This window comes from Haliotis asinina, chromosome 2 (assembly GCF_037392515.1).
Source record: "Haliotis asinina isolate JCU_RB_2024 chromosome 2, JCU_Hal_asi_v2, whole genome shotgun sequence".
Lineage (NCBI taxonomy): Eukaryota > Metazoa > Mollusca > Gastropoda > Lepetellida > Haliotidae > Haliotis > Haliotis asinina.
The window spans coordinates 12,903,139-12,928,251 of NC_090281.1; the positions used below are offsets into that span (position 1 = coordinate 12,903,139).

Genomic DNA, 25,113 nt, shown 5'->3' on the forward strand with positions numbered 1-25,113 from the left:
ATCACGCTCAGGAGAATTATTTTGTCGAAATTCGTATAAACGTTTGCGGTTGTAATGAACTAAAATAAGTGATCCCCTCAAGTACATAACAACCTTAGTTTACTGTGGTATTTATTTATTCTAGTGTCAAAGTGAACAGTATGTCAAAAGTTGGTGGACATTTCAGTACTATTTCTCCTACTAGAAACATTTGTGGGAGACAAACAGTTGTGTCTACAAAGCATAAATACTAGTAGTTAAACGTCAATCTCAATTGCTGATGTTATTGTTTCTAAACCTAATACTAAGAGTAAACACTTAATAAATATGAACTACTGAAGGACCCAGATGTGCACACCAATGTACGGTTGTGATCCTGCCTTAAACCAAGAGCATTGCAGGATATAGCATACTTTAAATGCTCCTTATATTTGTTTGTTTGTTGTTTAACACAGCAATACTGCCGCAATATGGCTGCAGTTTGTAAATGATCTACTCCATAAACGATGTTCCACGCCAATGAGATGTAATGGCACTACTTCGCTCATCCTCATCACATGATAATGACGTGTTAGGCATGTAATCTGGTTACTTGAAACTTTATACTTCCTCAACCGATTTATGGTCATTTATCCACAACTGATATATAAAGTATATCACGTTCCCATCACGTCATGACTACAATACTCCTATTATGATATGTAAGTGGAATGCATGAAAACGACATTTCACAATGACAAAAACATGACATGTATCAGCCATGTCAACGAGACAAGTCCACTTACACGTTGCTTGGCAGGTATGAACCGATGTAAGTCAGTCCTAACTAGAATCAAGGACAACGTGACTGGCCAGGAACATTTTTTCATTGTCTTCTACGTGTTATTTCATAGGTTACTTCGTTGTATGTAATTGTCAGAGGCGTCACGTTCTATATGACTCCCCACTTGCACTTTCGTTGGTACTGATCAAAACGGTCCGTGTAGACATGTTTGTCTTCAGTAACATCAAGCCAGGTCACATCTTGGGTGTAGCACCCGGTGAGTTTGGTGTCGATTTCAAATGTTTTACATACATAGGTTGAAGCTTCATTGCATAATTGAACACATTGTGCTACTGGATATGAGGAAGATTTTGACTCTACATCTTCTCTCCAAATAACCTGTCCTGGGAAATGAATGTATTCAGTCCCGAAGGTGGTGCACTCTGAAACAACAAGGGGTTGTAAGTTAGGCGATCATCGACTATGGTATGATATGATGTACTATATTCATACACACGTGTTCAAGTAATCCGTGCTAGAATATTGCTGAGGGCGGCGTTGCACATCTAACAAATCCATTGCCCGTTAGCTTTCTTAGTATTTCTGACAACAAGGTTTCGGGGTGTATCATAATATCAACATACTGTTATCAACAGTACCCGATAATCATGGGATACATGTCTGTTTTGAATACACAATGATCACACAATGTCATTTAGAAAGTGGTCAAATGTACAGGTTGTTCAGCTTGACCTGCTCAAGTGCATACGTATGCATTGCGTGACCATGTCACAACAGGTGGGGTCTATTATTGTGAAGGGATGTGCCATTGTCAGGTGATAGTCCACATGCCAGAAGAGCCGAGACAAGGTGGCCGTATGACATCTCAATGTCAAGAAATCGTCAGCAATATTCTAAATTTCTTTAAACAATTAGCTGCAAATGATTTAATGTTTCGGCTTTAGGCAGCTTGCAGCAGTAGTCAATCGGATTCTGAAAGTAGCTGACTTTACGTAATCCTAACTATAGATAGCTTATGACTGTAAAAACAATTCACTTAAAACATAAAATGATTGAGGTTTTTTTCAGAAGAGTTTCTGGGACAAGTTCAGTAACGAATCCGCGTACGAACGCAACTTTCTCTGCTCCCCTATTCAATGAAGTTAACTCGACCAGTCGTTTGTGCTGTTGGACCTCACGGGTCATGTCGAGTAGCTCGGGTCAAGCCGAACAACCTGTAACACAGGCTTTTGGTTTACACTTGTTACACTATCATTAAAGTACATAGCATAGTGCTTTTGTTGGTTAGGGACTGGAAGTCTCGATATCGGCGTCAGGAGCCCAGTCGCACACAGTGCCAGTCATCTAACCCAATCAGCCACCTCGCCATCCACAAACTGTTCTGTTCAACTGAACCTGGTGAATACAACCGTCAGGGACATACTCTCACCGACCAAACGACAAGGCAGTAAATGGAATCTAAAGAATGTACTTATGACACCAGCCCTCCAAATATTGTAAAGTAATGTAACAATACCTCTTAAATCCCTGCAAACTGCTCTTTCAACATCCAGATCGTAGCCTATTCCACAGGTACAGAAACCATCACGGCAAGTTGTTGTCGGAAATGCAGTGCATTCAGAGTTCCCTGAACATGAACCATCGGCTGAAAAAGTAACCACAAGTTACATTACCTCATGGGGATTCCAAACACATTAGCACTGTTGAGGATATGGATCGAATGTGCAGGCTCTTGGTGCTCTGTTTATGTATGACTGGTTAATTTCTTTGAAATTTTAATCTCCGACACGATGTTGGTTGAGGTGAAATTCTGAAATACCACTAATATGTTACCTGGAGATGTGGAAGTGTCGCTTGTTTGAACGAGGTTATTGATCGCCGTTGAAGAGTCGCTTGTTTGAACAAGGTTATTGTTAGGTGTTGTGGAAGTGTCGCTTGTTTGAACGAGGTCATTGTTCGGTGTTGATGAAGTGTCGCCTGTTTGAACAACGTTATTGTTAGGTGTTGTTGAAGTGTCGCCTGTTTGAACGAGGCTGTTGTTAGGTGTTGTTGAAGTATTGCTTGTTTGAACAAGGTTACTGATAGGTGTTGTGGAAGTGTCGCTTGTTTGAACGAGGTCATTGTTAGGTGTTGTTGAAATGTCGCTAGTTTGAACAATGTTATTGTTAGGTGTTGTTGAAATGTCGCTTGTTTGAACAAGGTTACTGATAGGTGTAGTGGAACCGTCGCTTGTTTGAACAAGGTTATTATTCGCTGTTGTAGAAGTGTAGCTTGTTTGAGCAAGGTTATTGTTAGGTGTTGTTGAAATGTCGCTTGTTTGAACAAGGTTATTGTTAGGTGTTGTTGAAGTGTCGCTTGTTTGAACGAGGTTATTGTTAGGTGTTGTGGAAGTGTCGTTTGCTTGATCGTTGGCCTGATCAGTATGGGTAGTAGTAGCCTCGGTACTAGCTCCAGGGTTACCGACGGTAGTGATGGAAAGGCCACTTGAAACAGTTGATACTCCCTGGTCAGATGAATCGATCCGCAGGCAAATGTGTGCTGTAGATCCCGTCACTGGGACACAGATATCCTCGACAGTACAAGGATGATCGGAGCAAGGATGAGCCTGTTAGAGAAGAAGACAATGAGTCTTAATTCGATCTTAATTCGTTGTTGATGCTAACCTTTCTGAAGCACAATTCATCATTTTTAGGTTTGTTCTGTTACTATGGAAATGGGTAAACACTCAGCACTCTAAAATAACATCCCTTTCTCCATGCTTTACAGTGCTGTCGAGAAGAATATTTGAAGCGAAGACATTACCTTTGCGCGCGTTATTCTAAGTGAAATGGATATTGTGAGAAAACACTGTACATGTTAATCCTAACTGTTGTTGCATGTAAAAGATTTTTGCTCGATGGCACATTTAGGAAGGAAAGGATCCACCTGTCTGAAAGGAAAGAATCTAGAAGCATCTATTCCCGTGAGGATATGGGTTCAAGTTGGGCTTCGAATCCATATTTGTCGTCAGAAGGAAGAATCGGGAAAGGTTAACGTTTTTCGATCTCTCTTGCTTAGTTGATACTTGTCACCATACCCTCGTTTTGTACATCAATAGTTATGATGTCAATCACAGCAATTTCCCAGCTATATCCCCGCGGTCAGTAAATAATCGTGTCTTAACCAGACCCATAGAGTTGAATTAATGCTGAGTGCTGCGTTAGACATGAAACAAGCGTAATGTCAGCTCATGTCTAAAATATTCCTTCTTGGTAGGGCTCCTTTACCGAGTAAAGAATTCCTACTCTGAAAAAGTGCGTTTCGACCAGATTTGTGTCTTACCGACTTGGGAAGTGCGGAAATGCCAATTTCTTAGTATGAGATGCTTTGTTAAAAGAAATAATTAGATTCCCTTTTCCTAGCGGTTCAGGTGGCTTCCACAAATACACGTTAGCTTCCAAAACCATTATTGTTTCCGTTCGAGGGTGACAGATATACAAGACATTCGTGGCAGAATTTGCCGCACATCTAGGGACAATTTTCTGTTCCCGCTTATATGAGAGATTGTATTACCTTGTTAACCCTCTGCTTCAGTATAACTTACGAAACATTGATTTCGCCTTGAGTGATAATTCACTGCCTTCACAACTGAATTTTTCGTTTCAGAAATCATACGCATGTTTTTAACTTATTGTTTTCTACAGTTACTGCTTGCCTCATGACCAACTGAACCTGCCCAACAAATATGATCACTAATTATGTTTGCATTACAGCCAGTCAGTTGAGTTTTACGACGCCGTCAGCAATATTCCAGCTATGTGGTGGCGGTCTGTAAATAATCGAGTCTGGACCAGACAAAACGGTGATCAACAGCACGAGCATCGATCTACGCAAATGGGAACATATGTCAACCAAGTCAGCGAGTCTGACCATTCGATCCCGTTAGTCGCCTCTTACAAGCATAGTCGCCTTTCATGTCAAGCCTGGGTTGCTGAAGGCCTATTCTACCCTAGACCTTCACAGGTCTGTTTGCAGTACAAACAACGGTAGGACATGAGTGGCAGATGTCCGAGTGACATATAACTAGTATCATACTTACCTGTAAAAGATTGACTTGAACAGCCAGGTAAATATTGGAGTGAGACTCCTGTAAGGATTGTTCGTCAGCACTCCGTGAATTCAATTGACATTCCTTAGCCTTTGTGATCCAGTTAGCCGAAACACACCTTGATGAATAGAGGCACAGCCTGCGGCATTGCAACAGGGACGTCTTGGAAAATAATTCAAAGACTGCACCATGGAGGATTTTATCTTGAACAGCATTAGTTGATAACAGCCCCAGTTCATCACTCTTACATATGGTGAAACAATATAAAATAAATGCCAATATTACGACGCTAACTGTACCCATATCTTCAGAGCTTCGAGTAAGGTCTCCTCTGGCCAATGTCGGGCGAAGTGTAAAAGCAATGATGTGATACTGAAAACGTTTTGATCAGCCGCAAATGAATCAATCAATAGTATGCATCAAACAACGCAGACGTTGAGAAGTAAGGTAACCCGTCCAACACCTGTCGTCAGCACTATTCATGAGATCAACTCTAACGACAAACATGACGTTATTGAATGTTTTGGAAGACTGAAGAAAATCTTTAAGTATCCTTACATCCAAGCAACTTAACATCCATATTACATCAAAGGGTGTTTGTGAGCTGCAACAGAGCATGTTTTATAGTTGAATTGTTCTTTGAAAGATGATAGTTGTATTGATCATTTACCTTTGATAGATACAAAACATTTGAAACCGGTCGTAACTTCTGAAATTCAAATGGCTGAAGTGAATTGTTGGGATTAGATGTTGCAGGAAAGCCAGCACGAACATGCGAGAGAGCGTGCCATTCATCAAGCTGTAACGGACATATGAATATCCGGAGATTAGAATTGATCTTCAGTAACATATGTATGTCGTATAGAGGCGGCTAACAGGATCGGGTGGTCAGAGGCTTGGTTGGCACACATCGTCGTATCCCGATTGCGGAGATCGATGCTCACGCTGTTGATTACTGGATTGCCTCGTCCAGACTCGATTATCTGTGAACCGCCGCCATATACTGGAGTAATGCTGATTGCAGCGTAAAACTAAACTCACCCACTCACTCCAGGTGTAACAATACATATTTGGCGGAAAAGTCTTTGTGACTCACATTGTTTATGAATCGACCAGGGGCACATGCAACCCGCTTACCTGGTCAATCAAATCCCTTTGTCCGCCAGAAGTCGTCATTCTGATTAACACCTGTATATTGGTCCGTGATAAATGGCAATGAAACACACTCACACTAACGTACATGTACGTCGGTGTATATATACTGGTCTCCTTGTACTAATTAATATAGCTGTATTGCTTCATCCTTGTACTAAGTTCGTATTACAGCTTTTGGTCAGTGGGAAGCGAGGCTGTAATAAGGGTGTAATTTACATTCACATTCACAGTCTCGATCAACGACAAGAGAAAGGAAGGCTGTCATTCACGTTCACAATCTCGATCAACGGCAATAGGAAGGGAGGCTGTCATTGACATTTACAATGCCAGGGTTGAACAACGCCTTTGCTTATCGATATATCTCGGACACCCAAGGTGGACACAGACTGCAAACCATGGAAGACGGATAAAACACCTTCACAGTCATAATATGTTTGTTTGTCGGGTTCAGGGAACATGAAGAAACATCGAGGGTACATCAACCCTGCCCCCCTCGTGATCAGTGAACAATTTATACGGTACCTTTGTGTACGTTTTAAGTTGAACGGTGACGCTAAATCTGGTACCAAATGGCATTAAGCAGATACTTAACGGAAATTTACAACCACCCGTGAATAATACGACTGAAACAAACAAAAATATACATGAGGCTGCCTTTAAGATTTCTGATTCTATTTCAACACTTTTGTTATTTTATGAACAACCAATGCCATTGGAAAGGAACTAGATCCTTTAGTTACCGCCTTTAGTTACCATATTCATATGTTTACAACACGTTTATTGCTTTTATTGTTCTTGATTTCAATATGTTTACAATATTTTGGCTGATGCGTGTTATCGTATTCTAGTTGTGGAGATGAATGCTGATGCGTCAATCACTGGTTTGTAAGACTCCACTAATGATGGAGCACCGTATTCCTGAGAAGCAATATATATTTTTCCCATGAGATTTAACGTATAACATTTAACAATAGCTCTCAACACATCACCAAATGTGTTACTTTTTAGTTATTTGTTTCTTCTTGGAAATTTTGTTCTTAATTTGAAGAATAATGTCAGAATCACACCAAAAATGCACTTGTCTCAAAACTCAGTTTGGGATAATTTGAGATCGATTGAATTTGCATTGTCCATGAATGATTTCATTCGTGCCCGTTGACATTTACGTGCCTCATTTACACTTCAGTGTAGAGGGAAGATAACCTTTAAGTTATGATCTCTGAACAATCTGCCGCTTGATTCGTAGTAAAGGTGATATTGATGGCACATTGCTTGAAGGTATTTGCAAATATTTTCTCACACATTCCACCATCTTATGCTAGGCATGAATGCTGCACCCAATGTTATTTCATATGTAGTTTGGTACTGTACATGTAATGGGAGATTGTCTTTATGCCGCCTTTAGCAATATTCGAGCGATATCATGGCGCCGGGCACCAGAAATGGGCTCCACACATTGTACCTATGCGGGGAATCGAGCCCGGGTCTTCGGCGTGACAAGCGAACGCTATAGTCTCTTGATTACCCTACAGTGACATATTGACATAGTAGGTACATATTACTGACTGCGGCATAAAAGAACACACCTACAAACCAGATTAATTGTGTAGGCAAAAGGTGGCGTTGAAATGAGTAAGCTTTTGAAGTACATATATTCACGAACTGGTGAAAAGTACGTAGTGCCAAATATCACGACTATTAAATCAATGATCAAACTCAAGAGGATAACAATGTCTTCTCAGATATGGAGTTACTGTATGTTTCTATTGCTGATATACCCGTGAAGATCTGATGTGTTATACATACTGATGGAAATACATATGAAACTACAAGTGTTCCTTTATTCATTCTTAGAATTTCATCAACACTGCAATATATTCTTTGTGAGGAAACCTGGAAAAGGACAAAGGAACAGTGGTACTTTCATGTGTTCCCTTATTTGTTTCCATGAGTATATTTCGGTCATGTTTGTTTTATTGCATAGGTGTACCATATATATATGTGTGTGTGTGTTGTACTGTAGTTTGTTTGACAGGCATTTAATACATGCAAACCATGTTCTTATCAGTATATAATTTCACTGTAGTCGATTCCATTTAAAACCATTATATACATTCAGTAAACGTTCATATACATTCAGTAAACGTTCATATACATTCAGCCAACGTTCGTATACATTTAGTAAACATTGATATACATTCACAGTCAGTAAACATCCATATACATTCAATAAACATCCATATACATTCGGCACCCGTGGCGAGCCACCTCCTAGTGGTGGGTGCTGATCATGAGTAACGCTAAGAGCTCGCCAACACCCCCGTGTGGACCCGTAGGCATATTTACCAACTCGTGCGTTGCGGCCCTGTGTCGGTGGAGGACGGGAGTCTGGGGTTGAGGGCACTGGGAGGCTGTAACCACATTCCCTTTGCTCAACACACCCCTTCGACCCTTACTTCACCTAGACGGGTGGTTGAATGGGACCGGTTCAACCAATCGGCTGGTCATGCCAAGTCCTGTGCATGGACTGTATATATGTCAATGCACAAATCTGATTTGGAATTGTTTGATTTTCGGACAAGGACTTATTGTTACTCTGCAATGATTTGGATTTTGAAATATGATAATATGTACTTGAACTACGCCTTCAGTCTTATGCCCAGAAGGCGGTGGCTCATGGGCCAATCTGGTGGATTAGTTATTTAATAGTCTTCCGTTGGAGTATATCATCTGAGTATCCTTGGTGCTGCAAGTCGGAGGCCCACTTGTTTTTAGCATTGTCCTCGTGATACTCCGTGGTGGATGGGGAGCTCAGAAACAAACGTCAGCTTGACTATGATGATGATGATGATGATGATGATGAACCTCGACCGTCCAACTCAATCGAATACTGGCCACGATTTCTCGTTATGGAAACTGTTGACAAATCACCTATTAAATTAAACCCTTTTGCAGTATCAAAAGGTATACATCGTATTGCGAGTGAGGTCAGAAATGTCAAACGATTACGTTCAGGCTCTCTCCTTATGGCACCCGTGAACGGACACGTCCTCGTTGTGGGTGCTGGGTAACGCCAAGAGCCGTTCACCCCCGTCGTAAACCCGGGGGATATTTGGTCCACCAACCCGTTTGTCGTAGGTTGCGGCCCTGTGTCGGTGGAGGAAGGGGTCCTGGTGGTTGAGGACAATAGTGGCCTGCAACGATGTTCCTTTTGCCTAATACAACACTTTGGCCCTGACTTCACCTAGACGGGTGGTTGAATGGGCCCGGTTCAACCAATCGGCTGGTCATGCCCAGCCCTGTGCATGGATTATAATTATATTTATCATTGCACGAATATCATTTGGTATTACTGTAACTTTGGTCTTGGATTTATTTATTTTATTTTGAATATGTTGTTCTGCCTAGAGCCCTATGCCCAGAAGGCGGTGGCTCATGGGCAAATCAGGTGGAATTATTAATCTTTAAATTCTTCTGCTGGAGTATATCATCCGGGTATCCTTGGTGCTGTAAGCTGGAGGCCCGCTGGAGGCTCGTCCTCGTGATACTCCGTGGTGGATGGGGAGCTCGGATGATTAACCATATTACACTAAGAATGGCTTATGAAATTCAAACAAAAAAAACAAAACGTCTACTTGAAAATGACCCTGCTGATACTGACCACAGACCGTATGCATCGATTGAGTATTGGCCACGTTTCCTTGTGATTGAGACTCCTGACAAGACACCGTTAAAGTTGAACCCCTTTGCTGTATCCAAGGGTATTCTAGGTATTGCTGGGGGTGTTAAAAACATTAGACGCTTATGTTCGGGTGCGCTGTTAGGTGAGTGTGCGAAAACACAACAATGAACACTAACCTGATGAACATTAAATCTTTCGTGAGCATGCCCGTCACGGTCTCTTAATACAAAACCTTGAACACGAGTAAAGGTATCGTTAGAGATCGGGATCGATTGTTTGATGATATGTCGGACCTTGATATAGTATCAGAAATGAAGGATCGAGGTGTGCTCTATGTCAAGCGCTTTTCAACGAAAAAATAACGAAACCATTATCACAAACACGTACCTGTTTACTTTTTCATCTCCAAATGCACCCAAATCAGTGAAGGCAGGCTTCTGTAACATTCAAGTTGACACCTACATTCCCACCCCGCTCAGGTGTTTTAAATGCCAGAAATATGGACACGGTGTAACTACTTGCACATTGTCAGGTGTGTGTGCTCACTGTGGTGAGAAAACACACACAACAGAAGATTGTGACAGTGATTTTTAAAAAATGCACTGACTGCTCAAGCGACCATTCCTCATTTTCTAAACAGTGTCCTATTTGGAAAGAGCAAATGGAGATCAACAAAATCAAATTTACTCAAAATATCTCTTTTTCTGAGGCAAAATAAAACTGGTAAAGAGATCTGACCTTCCAGAACGTTATGCTACAGTAGCAAAAACATCATCGGAGTCCAGCTCTAAAATAACAACATCAACCACAGGCTGCCAAACTACCTTGGCTTGGGTTAATTGCGACTCTCCACAGCTGATGTACCCTGCTATGCCATCTCAGACTGAGGAATCACTTGCTAGTTCATCAAAGTCTTCTTCAGATCACAAATCATCATCATCTCAGTCACACTCAAAGTCTCAATCGACAGTTGATAGTCATCAAACTGCTAAAAGTAAACCGAAGCCTAAGCCTGATGCTTCAAAACAACAAAGTGGCAGAGCTCAAAAAGGGTCACAAAATAAAATTCAATTGTTAAAAAAATATGGGTCTCTTGAAGACATGGACGTTTCTGAAAACGTCCATTCTTGGGCACCTAGCTTGTCGCCCTCCAAAAGAGTGCGTGGTAGGTCCCCAATAAATCCCCCCAAAAGATAGTTTATCCCACTAATATTGTACAGTGGAACTGCAGAGGACTGAGGACTAATTTACTTGAATTACAGCTATTTGTCCAAGATTTTACACCTTCGATATGTCTCCAAGAGATATATTTAAAACAAACACACACATTTGACCTTCGTCATTTTAATGCATATCATTGTTTGTCACCTCCGGGTGATAGGGCCGCTGCCGGATCATCCATTCTAGTCAGACAAAACGTTATTCAAAGCCCTGTTTCACGTGTTACTAATATGCAGGCTGTTGCAGTGAGAATTACTTTACATGTAGCGTTTACGCTATGCACAAATTCAGAACTACTAAATGAATTTGAATGGTCAGTCTACGATGACCTCTGTGGAAGTGACCATTTTCATACTATATTAAAATCTGTAACTCTATCTGATGTTCCTCCTTCATCAAGGTGGGATTTTAAAAAGGCTAACTGGGCTTTATATGAAACACTGTGTGTTGCAAAACTTAAACCTGAACGTTTTATTGACGTTTCTGATGCTATTAAATGTTTTTCTAATGAATTGAATTCCATAGCTGGTGAGTGTATACCAAATTCCTCTGCAGTTCCTCATATTAAAAACACATGGTTCAACGATCAATGCAAACAAGCTAGGAAGGCAAGGAAAAAAGCAGAACATTATTTTAAATGCTGAAGTGCCTCGTACTTTTAAACAGAACAAACGCCAATCCTGGCAAAATTATGTGTCCAAAATAAACTCTCGGACACCCATGTCCAAGGTATGGAACATGGTCCAGAAAATTAAAGGTAAAGGTACTAAATCTGTTGTCCATCATCTGAAACATGGTGATCAATTGCTTACTGATAAATCAGATATTGCGAATAAACTGGGTGAAACTCTCGCTAAACATTCTTCGTCTTCTAATTATGTACCTAAATTCCAGCAGTATCAAAAACAAGAAAAGAAAACTATTAATTTCAATTCAGATAATGGGGAAGATTATAATGAAACATTTTCTATTCATGAACTCCATACTGCTCTTGATCAAGCTCATGACACTGCTACAGGAGCTGATAACATACATTATCAACTCCTGAAGCACATTATCAACTCGCTAAACACTCTTCATCTTCGAATTATGTACCTAAATTCCAGCACTATCAAAGACAACAAGAAAAGAAACCAATTAATTTAAATTCTGATAATGGGCAAGACTATAATGAACTATTTTCTATTCATTAGCTCTATACCGCTCTTGACCAAGTCCACGATACTGCTACAGGACCTGATAGCATACACTATCAACTAGAGAAGCACTTACCAGAATCCTGTCTTCAAACTCTGTTGACTATTTTTGATGATATTTGGACATCGGGTAACTTTCTTCCCTCATGGTGTGACGCTATAGTAGTACCAATACCTAAACCTGGACGTGATCATACGGATCCGTCAAATTATCGACCAATTTCATTAACTAGCTGTGTTTGCAAGACAATGGAACGCATGATAAATAATCGACTTGTTTGGTACTTGGAAACAAATAACCTCATAACAGATATACAGTGTTGTTTCCGTAAAAATAGAAGTACTGTCGATCACCTCGTGCGACTGGACTCATTTGTTAAAAACACACTAAATAATAAACAACACGCTGTGTCTATCTTTTTTGATCTCGAAAACGCATATGACACTACGTGAAAATATGGCATTTTAAGAGATTTACATGACTTCGGCTTGCGAGGTCGTTTGCCTGAATTTATTGCCAACTTTTTAAATGACAGACAATTCCAGGGCCGTGTGGGTTCTACCCTGTCTGATTATTACAATCAGGATCAGGGTGTTCCGCAAGACAGTATTTTGTCTGTCAGTAACACATACAAACCACATCAAGACCCTGAACTATGTCTAGATGGCACGCCAATTAACGTTGTGAAGGAAGCCAAGTTCTTGGGTCTAATCTTTGATTCACACGTAACGTTTTTACCACATATTAAATCCCTTAAAACTAAATGCTTGAAGGCGCTTGACTTGAAAGTTGTTTGAAATTCTAAATGGGAAGGTAATCAAGGTACCCTTCTCCATCTATATTGATCGCTCGTCCGTTCTAAACTTGATTATGGCCCCATCGTCTATGGTGGAGCCTGCAACAGCAACCTAAAACTATTAGATTCTGTTCACCATCAAGGTCTATGACTTTGTCTTGGGTCCTTTAGAATCTAAACCTGTTGACAGCCTGTACGTCGAGGCAGATGAACTATCTCTAACACACCGCCGTATAAAATTAGCTTTACAGTGTATCACGAAACTATTCTCTAAAGAATCTAACCCTACATGTAACTGTGTCGTCAGTCCTCTCTGAGAGGATTTGTATAACAAAAAGTCTTCTCTTGTTCCGCCTCTTGGACCCAGAATTAAGCCATTTATTGCTGCTGCCGGCATTGAGCTGGAAAATATATTTCCTTTCCGACTTCTTTCTTCTCCTCCATGGCAATTGGTTAGGTCACAAGCTGACCTAACATTAACTACATTTGAAAAATCAGAAACGAATGAAGTACAATATAAACATGAATATATAATCAATTAAAACATAAACATCCTTAATAATCCATAATAATCCTTATTTACAGATGGCTCCAAGGACGGTGGCGCAGTGGCTTGTGCCACTATCATTGGATCCAGAACAGTATCTTCTAGATTACCAGACAACAGCTCTATTTTTACAGCTGAAGCTAACGCCATATCAACGGCTCTTAAATAAATCCAAAGACACGATAAACATAAGCAGTATATAATCTATTCAGACTCTCTTTCTTGCCTTCAGGCGATCAAAAATATGTCTTGCAACCATACACTTTTAACAGAAATTATTGAATTGTGTATTGATCTTGCTACTGGTCAGTACGTCATCGTCTTCTGTTGGTTACCCAGCCATGTAGGAATCTCTGGTAACACATTGACTGACCTTCCTGCTAAAGCTGCACTCAACAAATCTGTGACACCACTACACTACACATTCCTTACACTGATTATATAGTCACCATTAGACCTTATATTCTTGATCTGATGCAAGTGAACTTAAATTACATACTGTAAACCCCTATATTGGCTACACCTACTTGGGCTGTCAGACCAGATTTGAAGAGGTCATCATGCGACAATGTCGCATTGGCCATACAAGATATACATATGAATATTTGCTTAATGGCGAGGATCCTCCGTTTTGTATCCCTTGTGGTGAAAGAATCACGGTCGAGCATGTCTTACTTGACTGTGTTGAATATTCCATCACAAGGGATACATATTTCAAATCCCGAACCATGACGGATCTTTTTAATAATATAAGTTCTCATGTAATCATTGCATTTTAAAAAGAATTAGATTTGATAAGTGGCTTGTAAGTATATAAATATTCCATTACTGAAAGTTTAAATTCGCAACTGTGCTTGTTAGTGGCTGTACCCTCAAAGGGGTTTAAAGTACTGTAAACGTATCGTCCTCCTGAGAGGGTACTTAAGTCCACAAACATTCAAAGTGACTTTCCAGGTTTTTAATCGTAGGATATGTGTCTTTTTAATGTGTGGCTTAATTTCCTAAATTACTAAATTGCTAACGGCTGAAGGGATGATGTAAAGGCAGCTAGGGTCCATGCAGGACGCAAGTGTACTGTCCCTATGGTCCTTAGAATGGTGATCTACCTTCTGTTCTTTGGCGATATATAGCCCGTATTTTATATTGTCTTGTCCAAAAAGTGATATTAGTTTTAACTTTCCACACTAGCTTTAAATGGTAACTGTGATATTCTGTTTGTTTTACTGTCCTTTGACGACAGGTTTTTATGAAATACATATCTTCTATATGAGTATTAAATGTTCTCGTCACGATATGGCTGAAATATTGCCGATGTGACGTTAAATATTAACTCACTCACTCACTCACTCTATATACATTCAGCAAACATTTAAAGTATGGACATGGCCATGCCAAAACAGTTTATTTCAGGATAGAGATTCAAGTGATGTTACTGATCACATTTACAACGATGCGCTTTGACAGTCAAATTTCGGTTACATATGTACATTCAAGAAGGAATTATTGTGAAAATCTGTCATAACCGCTGCAATACAAATACACGGCGGAGTGAAGCAGAAGCCAAACAGATCAATGTTCTAGCGTCATTCACTGGTCTGTAAGATTCGATTAATGACAGACCACCATTATGACTTTGAAATATTGCTGGCAGTGGCGGTAAACTAGAAACAAATGGATCCAAGCGGCGTGAATCGTTTTTATAAATTACAGTGGTTTCATTGGATTGTCTGGTTCAAACTACATTATTGTCCTTCGTCATCTTACGCAAGCACGCAGTTAAGGAATTAACTACAGCTTAAACACAGTATGGGCATAGTTTACCTCACCAGTCGCATTTACGTTGGTAATGATCGGCATCGTAGTAGGAGGGTGATCGGCGTTGACTTTCTGACACTTCAAGCCAGGATACGTCTTGTGTGTAGCAACCACCTTGAATCATATCAAAGTTTTTGCAGGTGTATTTCGCTGTGAGACAAACCTGAGAACACTTTGATTCTGTGGACGGTTTTATCGATTCAACGTTGTTTTGGTGAATGAATTTTGAACGATACACAATGAAGTTTGATCCAAAAATCGAACATTCTGGAATGAAAGGAAATATCTTTCATTTATAAATACGACGACCATGTGAGAAACATTTAGTTACCCACAAAAGGAGTTTCTGACTGTATGAATTATGCCATGTAAGGAAATACTTGTCCTTGTCACTTGCATTTGCCCGAGATTGAATGTAAACATGTAAACCAACGTTAACCCTGCACCCATTGTGTCACTTCCTTACCAGAATAGGTCCAAGGAATACATTTGCGTTTGTCCTAGGTTGACCATCTACATGGAAACGTGTTAACCTTGCACCCACTGTGAACGTTATTAACAGAATAGGTCCAAAGTATATATTTGCATGTTGAAAGAGCCGTTTGATAAGAATGAGTTCTGATAGTGACTTCACTGGCGCTTTACCGACCATGTTGATCGTGGCTTATATTGTTGACTGGTGTAAAGCATCATACTGTTCATTACCATTATGAGGCATACTTCACTGCTGACAGTTAACAGTTTCAGTTAAAGACACCAGTATACCAGCATATGCAACATCAATGTTAAAACAGAACATATCAGTTATTTTTGCCAGTTGGCACTTTTTTGTCAAGAACATATCACCATGACTGAAACTCACACCAACCCGTATTTCAGTCAACGACATACTACCGAAATGCAAGATCCCCAAACTTGGTATGTCCATACCCTGTAAGCTCCTGCATACGTCTCTGACGAGATCGAGGTCGTATCCGATGGGGCAGGTACATTGGCCACCAGAGCAGGATGTATTCGGGTACAGGTTACAGTCGCTGTCATGGACACAAGCTGCAGTCTCTGGAAAGCACCACATGGACAATGAAGGTCTCGTGAACTTACACTGTTATAGTGTTTTTATTCCGCACACGAATGTGGTCTGAATAGGCTAAGAGAATAGAAATTGTAACGAGGACGTTGGAAAATTCTCCCCGCTGTAATCCTTCTCAACAGAATATGTAACAAGACTATGGAAATAAGCTGGATGTTTTAAAGTAAATTGTAATTTCACATAGTCAGAACAAGATGCAAAAAGAAACTCCCACTCGTTGATACATGACGTATACTTTCAACTGAAGGAGGTTTACTATATTTGCAAGATGTTATAAAATTCAAAGATTTCCATTCAAGTCTACATACGTGTTGGAGCTGTTGTTATTATGGCAGCTGTGACCTGATCCGACGTAGGTGTTAGGTTTTGCGTGGTGCCTGTGACCTGATCTGAGGTAGCCGTTAGATCCTCCACGGTAACTATGGTTTGACCTGGGGTAGTCATTAATCCCTCTGTGGTAGCTTTGGTTTGATCTGAAGTAGCCGTTAGATCCTCCACAGTAACTATGGTTTGACCTGCGGTAGTCATTAATCCCTTTGTGTTAGCTTTGGTTTGATCTGAAGTAGCCGTTAGATCCTCCGTGATAGCTGTGACTTGACCTGAGGTAGCTGTTACTCCCTCCGTGGCAGCTGTGGCCTGATCTGAATTAACCATTAGATCATCTGTGGTAACTGTGGCTTCACCTGAGGTATCCGTTAGTTCCTTTGTAGCAGTGGCCTGATCGGAAGTAGCCGTCACTTCCTCTGTGGTAGGTGTGGTTTGACCGGTGGTAGTCGTTTGTTTCTCTTTTACACCTGTGGGTAGCTGTGCCGTAGTAGCTGGGGTAGCTCCTGATGACAGAGTTGGTCTTTCTGATGTGGATGGTGGATATATGTTGTGACCGAGGGCGACACATCTGTGTGATGTGGACTTGATGACAGGTACACACATTAGCCTAGTAGGACAGGGGCAGGCATTACATGGGCTCATCTACAAGGGAACAATGACATTGATATAACCAGCTGATCCCTAGGTACACATCGCATCAACATGGGAATACTTCTGGTTACCAGGTAAACATAATTAGCAAAAGTAAATATACTTATAAATATACTATCTTGGGGCATGTCAGAAATTAATTTCAGAAATTGTTAAACCTAGCACCAATCGATACCATACAGTAATAGCATGCCATATATTCGCCAAAAGTGTACGAATGCCATGTTCTATCATTTGTCCTCTTCACTCCTACGATTTGCATACAAATGTAAGTGGTCTGTAGCACGTGGGAAATACTAAATGTGTAGTGGTGACCTCGTGATACCGTTGTTCGAACATCTGGTATCAACACTCTTTGTTTGTCATTCGTAGACAGAAGCTCATAATATTGAAGGGACTTTGTAATAGATTCCACTTCAAGCAGTTTCTTAATCTTAATTACTCTTTTTTTTCTATAGAAGGGGCTTGTAGTTGTATATATCATTACATACCATTGTACTCTTTTTCCAAAGGTAATGCCACCAATTCTCCGGAAATGTGCCAACTGGGATTAAGCAAGTGATGAACAGCATGAGACACCACTATATTATTCAGAAAATCTGCATAGACCTCTGCGTACTTCGCTTAAGTGCATACCGGTAGAAACGTTATTTGGGACATTTATGTGCAATGTTTCTAAGGCTGTTTTCAGTCTAGTGGGGTTTGAAGGTTTTAGTCGAGTTTAGTGTGTACTTCCCTTTGTCTGGCAGTTTATCCAGAAAGATCGTGTGTTTCCGTGGATAGACAATAAACAAAAAATAAATAAATAAACCTATTAACCATCGACAGACACCATTGTCGTATTCAGAAAATTTGTACAGACCTCTGTGTACTTAACCTAAGTGCATTTTCCCTTACATAACCCTAAACGATCGTGTTAATGGTTTCACGTTCAAATCAATTCTGCACGTCAATGATAATCGGGAACCGTGAATGTATACGACTAAGACTCATATTCGAAATATTTAAAGTAGCATGAATAGCTCAGACAAAAGATGTGCAAACAATTTTAAAATAGGAAAATAGACTTGTGTCAACGAGGGAGTGAGTTTAACAGTTATACATTAAAGTCATCTGTTATCCTTGAAGTAAACACATGAGCACAAATAAAGCTCCTCCCACTTTCTAGATATATTCCATATTTTATAGATATTTCTAAATAACGTATGAAAACAGTACGTGTTGCTGTATCCCGAGTATAATAATGGTAACATGCACTTTTACTCTTCTGTGGAAAAAAAACTGAAAATGAAATTCGGTTTCAATTTTCTTGCAATCAACCATGCTGGAAAATATGATCACCAAGACCGCGCCACCAATCTGATTGTCACACACTTCTCAAACAGTTAATGTAGGGATTGGCAAACCTACCGCAACCTCATAAGCGCATGGTGTAGCCACTCTTCGTAAATAAAGCATCTGTCCGTCATCTCCTCACGCGTTAACTTCAGCGCATCCCTGAGGAGCGATTGCAATTTTTGTAAGGGAAAATCTATAACTTTCACTTGGCGCTAGCGCTCACTATAATCCGAAAGTTCGTATTTGTGCTCCGTTCGAGTCTGCAAATGGGCGAAGACAGCTCAAGAACAGAAAGTCCAGCGCTATCATTTGGATATCGGACGACTGGCAAGGGGATGGTTGTCAGTATGTAACACGAGGGCTGCATCCAGTATATCCTGTTGATATTAGTTGAAAGCTGACCATTGAGGGTGCCAGGTATGTAATCAGACCCACCTTGTAATCGCACGAAATGCAAACCAAAACCAATGTATGTGGTGAAGGATTCAACTACAAGGATCATCTCCTGATGATATGCCACGTGTCCATACGCGACAACGGCCGGCGGTCAGGTGTACAAAAATAGCGACTTTCACCAAGCCTATGTCCCGAAGTTACGATTTCTCGTAGGCTGAACCAATTGGGACGTTCCTGTTTGCGCCTGTCTCTGAGTATGGGCCGTCTGACGGGACAATGTTCTCTCAGCACATCAACTTTAAGAATCGGTCTCATGGCTCTGAAACGTGAAGATCCGGGTTAAAATCGATCTTCAGCAATCCACGGATGTCGTGAAAGGGAATAACGGGATCGGGTGGTCAGGCTCGCTGACTTGGTTGACATATGTCATCAGTTCCCAGTTGCGTAGATCGATGTCCATGCTGTTGATCCCTGGATTGTCTCGTCCAGATCCGAAGTTTACACACCGCGGTCATATTGCTGGAATAGTGCGGCTTAAAACTAAACTCAATCACTCTGATGGTTCGAGTTAAGAGGATCCAAACACAATTCTATTGCAGGGGCCATAGGAGCAGTCACTGGTGTTTCTTGGTATTCCAGGTCTTGGACGATCCTTTACTCAGCCAGTGGTCAGGCGCTTCCTCACTGATAGGGGAACGGATGTTCTTGAAAACCTTGTTTTTGTCATTTCCGCAAAAGAGACACAGATATCCTAGTCGTCTAACTACAGTTTACTCTGTGGTTAGGTCATTAAGGACACCATATACCTATGATTTTGTGTTCGTCCTGATATTTGTTTCCAAGGCTCCAAACACAATGCCACTGGCGGACAACTAAAGTACATGATGTGAATGTGTATGACCTTCCAGAAGCTTAATAAACTTTCTTCGGAATATTATTCAAATCACCCTCTCCTAAAGACATAGATGTATGTTTTGAAGCGCTATTTAAAACTTAATTGATCTTAAAAAATCCATTAAAGACTTTTTTCAGAAACACATATTAAGTTGAAAGTGCTTCGCCTCCAGGATTTGACCTGAAAAGGCGAGTGAGTGAGAGTGGATTTTAGAAGTATTCCTGCAATATCACGTCGAGGGACACCAGAAATGAGCTTCACAAGGTGTAACCATGTGGGGAATAGAACCTTAGTCTTCGGAATGACGCGCGGACACTTTAACCACTAGGCTACTCAACCGCCCCGTGGAAAGATAAGGGACATCGTACCTGTTGCTGCATCCGTCTCATGGGTATATATATATTTAATGGGGAATCTTCCAAACCTCCAGCAGCTTCCTCTTGAGAGTTGAGCTGGCATTCGCTAGTAGTCGACATCCAGTTGACTGACGCACATGCTGAGGAATAGAGACACAGCCGGGTACAATGCTGGACGGAGGAGGTGCGAAAGGTGAGAAACACAGATCCAGTAATGGCCTTGTCAACTGTTCCTCCTGTAAGTCCCGGTAGTGTCAAACATGAGCAAAACTGTAGGGAAACCCCGGAAATGATCATAAAAACGACCTTCATTACGGCGTTATTAAACTGAGCAGCTACACTGAATGATATTATGAGTACAATGTACTACCGATGGGAACTTTAGTCCTTTTTATATGGTTATTTCATAAATCATTAAAAGACAGACCAAGAAAGAGCTGTTTTGGCCATATAAACACTATATCTCAAATAAAACGAATGCTCTTTTTGTGATGATCAAACAGTACATGATTTGCACAATAGAAAGAGCTGTCCCATTCTTAATTGCTCAAGTGACCCATTTAATTATCCGATATATTGTACTAACTACACGTGTTTTAGTGTGAATAAAGAGATGATGAATGGATTACTAATCAATATCTTCACAAATCGATAATCCCAAACAAACACGCTATTCACCTGTAGAGCAGGAGCAATTAAAAAACATGTGAATAATACATTAACCCATTTGAGTTACAAAAACCAATATTGACGTGATCGATGATAAACAAGGCAATACTGATGATATCAGGAAGCACGAGATAATCCACGTGACAATTTATTTTGGACCGTTCTCGACCTCTAGTTGTCCTCCCGTGTATGAATTAATCTAAATCATCCCAGCTCAGCCAAGAACTATTCAATACCAAGGTACCTATGAATTTATCCTCATTTCCCATTTGACGGACGAGGATCGGGTCAGATACTCTTTAAATGTAAGTCATGAAATATGAAATCTTAAAAACAAATATTAGAACAAAATAAAACCACTGTAAACATAATAGGGTAAATGTTGATATGAAAATCCTACTGATAGCTTAAACGTGCCTCGACAAAACAGGCACGTAGTGTTCATTCCTGATGTTGACACTTATGAAAGTACACGTAAACCCTATGGATCAGTATGTGTCCCGACTCATTGATCTGTAAAGGACATGTTTTGTTTATTTGCCATACGGACCCGCCCGATTTATTTATTGATATCTTCGACCCGTGAAGGTCCAGGATAATAAAAGGCAATTATGCTTGTCGTAAGAGGCGACTAACGGGATGGAGTGGTCAGGTTCGCTGACCTAGTAGACACATGTCATCGGTTCCCAGTTGCGCAGATCGATACTTCAGCCGTTGATCACTGGATTGTCGGGTCCAGACTCGATTGTTTACAGACGGCCGCCATATAGCTGAAATATTGCTGAGTGTGGCGTAAAACTAAATTTACTATTGATACTTTCGCATCATTTTTTTTCTTAAGACGAAAACAGTTCCTTATGAAAGTGGGAAGGTTCATGTGGTTGATGACTTTAACTATCGATCCCACGTAAACATCCTCGACCTGGTAAATGTGTTTCCGCGAACTGTTGCGTGCATGACTATCTGAGGGAACGGAGAATTCTCCAATTCCCTTCGGATATCCACCTTCAGATCACCCTTCTAACAGACATGTATTTCCTAGGCGAGCTGAGTGTTTCGAACCGGAATCTAATCAGATAAATAATTCGTTTTATTCGCAATAAAGAAGTTTCATTCATAACTCTTGCATTTCCTTCCTACACATTCCACTTTCTAATGCCCTTCATGGAAGGGCATCTTATACACAATTTGCATAATTGGTAGCAAGCAAGAACGTATTACAATGAAAAGCATTAATGAAGTAATGAAAATTGATGTGCACTAACATACCTTTTCAACGAAGATCATGATAAATTGGGCACCCAAACATAAAATGAAATTCATCGTCAATATTCATACAATTCACAACCCCCAAATTCTTTGCTGTCTGGGTAATCCAAGTTATCTGCCAGCGTTTTTGAAAGAAGGAAGTGCATCTTTTCTTAGTTGAGTAATTTGTATCTTTAGATTTGATAATTAAAGTTAGATATGGTTCAGTACTGAAAATTTGTTTAACTGAATAAACATCTAAAGATGATAATTTATGCAATTCAGATTATATACTTGGTACGTTGAAAATGACCCCTCAGGTAATGACACTTAGTCTCTCTATGTTTTGGCAGTTTCAATATCGGTAGCAAATAAGGAACCGTGTGACCGTGTAGGTACTCCGAAATATTTGTCCAGATGTAATGCTGAAATCCAGTTGTTGTTTTTTAATATCGAATTTAAACACATTCTGTGTGTTTACTGATGAAAAGCGTTAATAAACTAATATAAGTTCAATTCATGTTTACACATAATAGAGCACATTTGTGCCAGTTCAGTCATGATACCGAATTGAGGAATTCCATTTCGGTAGCACAGATTCCAGCGAAAAACTGGTTTCCCAGAATTGGTCCTAGAGGTTTGTTCAGCAAGGGTATCTCGAGAGCTGAAAGGACATGTTATGTATCGGATAAAGTATGATCCGCAGGCATTAGGAAGAAGTAGGTCTGTTTTCCTGAGGGCATTCATGAGGGACACAGGATTACTTCTTTGTAATACCCACGGGTCATGCGCTATTCAAAATATGGACCGGCCGAAGATATACTTCAGATATAATTTCAATATTTGGTATTCACTGATGAAAATCAAATGGGATGAGACTGGCAGCCGAAGCCTCGACTTGTAGTCGCCGGCTTACTTGTGTACCAAACTCATCATTCTCACACACCTTTTTACGAGGCTGCTGAACGAGGCCTTCATTTTCTGGATTTAACTACGACATGTACTTTCACAAGGATACAAAGGGACAAAGGGGAGTTAAAGTCGCGTATATACGTGGCTTTGTGTACCCGGAATCGCCGACACCTACTGGATCATTTTTCGTGGATTCGCTATATGCCATGGATATGAATACAGAGCCAACATCGTCTGTTTCAACAAGGAAGGAATGAACTCACAACTCCCTCTGGTTTTCACAGCCTGTTCTTCCAAACTGTAGGGTCAAATCAAACCACACTCTGCAGGGTCTGTAGGGTTTCCCAGGTTTTTTTGTTGCTAATTTTAGCCAAATTACCAACTGAAATGGCGCTGTGATGTGCTGGATTATCAAGACCCACCTGGTTTAATTCTTTTAAACATTGCTGCAAAAACGACGTTGGCCGAATCTTGAAGAATGTTAATTTTCATGGTAAGTGGTGGTTGTCTAATTTGTCCGTGAATCACAGCTCTGATACCCACATACGATGACATAGTAAGTCCAGTCGGACGTTCGGACCTCAGCGTGGAATAGCTGCAGCAGAGTGTTCATTTTATCAACTGGGAGAGAGCTCACTAAATATTAGCTACTCTGGAAATATATCTTAATAACAAGGGGCATTTTACGTTTGCTTCAGTGTATTAATAACAATTTGTTAAAAGGTAAGTAACAACTTTATTTAACGTATTTAAGATGATGCACATCACCCTCGTTTATCAATGTGATCTGTTAGGGCAAATCCTGATAATTTTGTTGATTTAAAATGATTGTCTTTGCTCTTAGGTTTCAAGATGTTTGAATGGTGGTTTTGCTCCTCATATCCAAAATAATATGTTCCAGATCATTGTTGGTCACTGTTTTAATAAGTTTGGTAGAAGGTTCATCTGAAACTGGAAAATGGTATATTTGAGTGAAATATCTTCTTATGAATGAATTTAATTGTCGTTAAATTTCGTGATAATGGATCAGTTACATTCAAGGAAACACTTCCTACAACACACGAGATAAATTGAGGAATATTTCCTGTCCATTTTCTGTATCCCATTTACACGATTAGACATACATCTAGCTGACTTTTCAGTGTAAGAAATGTGAAACGAATTATCGCTACCTGTAGAATTTTCCAGCTTGGACGTTTCTTCCGTTCCGAGGTAGAAGTCGCCGATGAAAGACATGTTTGTTTACAAACAAAAAGGTCAACACGTTCATTGCATTCATATGCGGTCATTCGATCATTTTAGATAGCGGTCCTTAAACTGTCACTTAAGGACGGATTTGATGAATTCTCAGCCACTCAGAATCGAGTATCGCACATTGTCGTGCTAGAATTTACGATCATTTTCAGAGATGACAGGACAGCGCCACATCAGTCTTCAGAATAAGTGATAATTCAAAGCTATATGGTAGAGGGACGATACTGAAGTATTATCATGGAGCAAAGAGGAGATACTGAAGTAACTTAGCAGGGCGACGTCACTGGAGGGTTATTAATAGTCTTAGTAATCACTGTGGGAACTCTAGCGCGTTACAGACACTGGTCTGGCAGTGGCGGTGTGGAGGACCATATTTCCTCCGTCGGTCACTAGCACTTATTTTCCCTACATGGTTAAACATGACAAAGACCTTTGCTATGAAATGCAATATAGTGGAGATAAGAATACCGTATTTGCGATACGTGTACCGATATCTAGTTAATGGAAGCAAGTCCCTATAGAGGGATGTATGGTCATCGTGATGCTCTGGAAACCAGCTTCAACCCCCAAATCATCTCGCTTCCTTCTCACTTAATGCCATAATTTACTCAGGTGTCAAGAACTTGTCATTTTGGGCGACTGTTCTTAACGACTAGTATAAGCTGACAGGCTCAGTAGTGATATTACTAGAATATTGCTAGAAGCGGCGTAAAA

General features: G+C 40.4%; 1 protein-coding gene across 1 annotated transcript; it reads right to left on the reverse strand.

Annotated features, from left to right (window-relative positions):
• Positions 1 to 15,270: 15,270 nt before the first annotated feature.
• On the reverse strand, positions 15,271 to 20,628 carry LOC137271567 (uncharacterized). The gene is made up of 4 exons (XM_067804014.1): positions 20,329 to 20,628; positions 16,662 to 17,322; positions 16,194 to 16,322; positions 15,271 to 15,530 (listed from the first exon to the last, which is right to left on the reverse strand). Exons 1-4 carry the CDS (start codon positions 20,626 to 20,628, stop codon positions 15,271 to 15,273), a joined length of 1,350 nt encoding a protein of 449 aa, XP_067660115.1.
• Between the last annotated feature and the right edge of the window lie 4,485 nt (positions 20,629 to 25,113).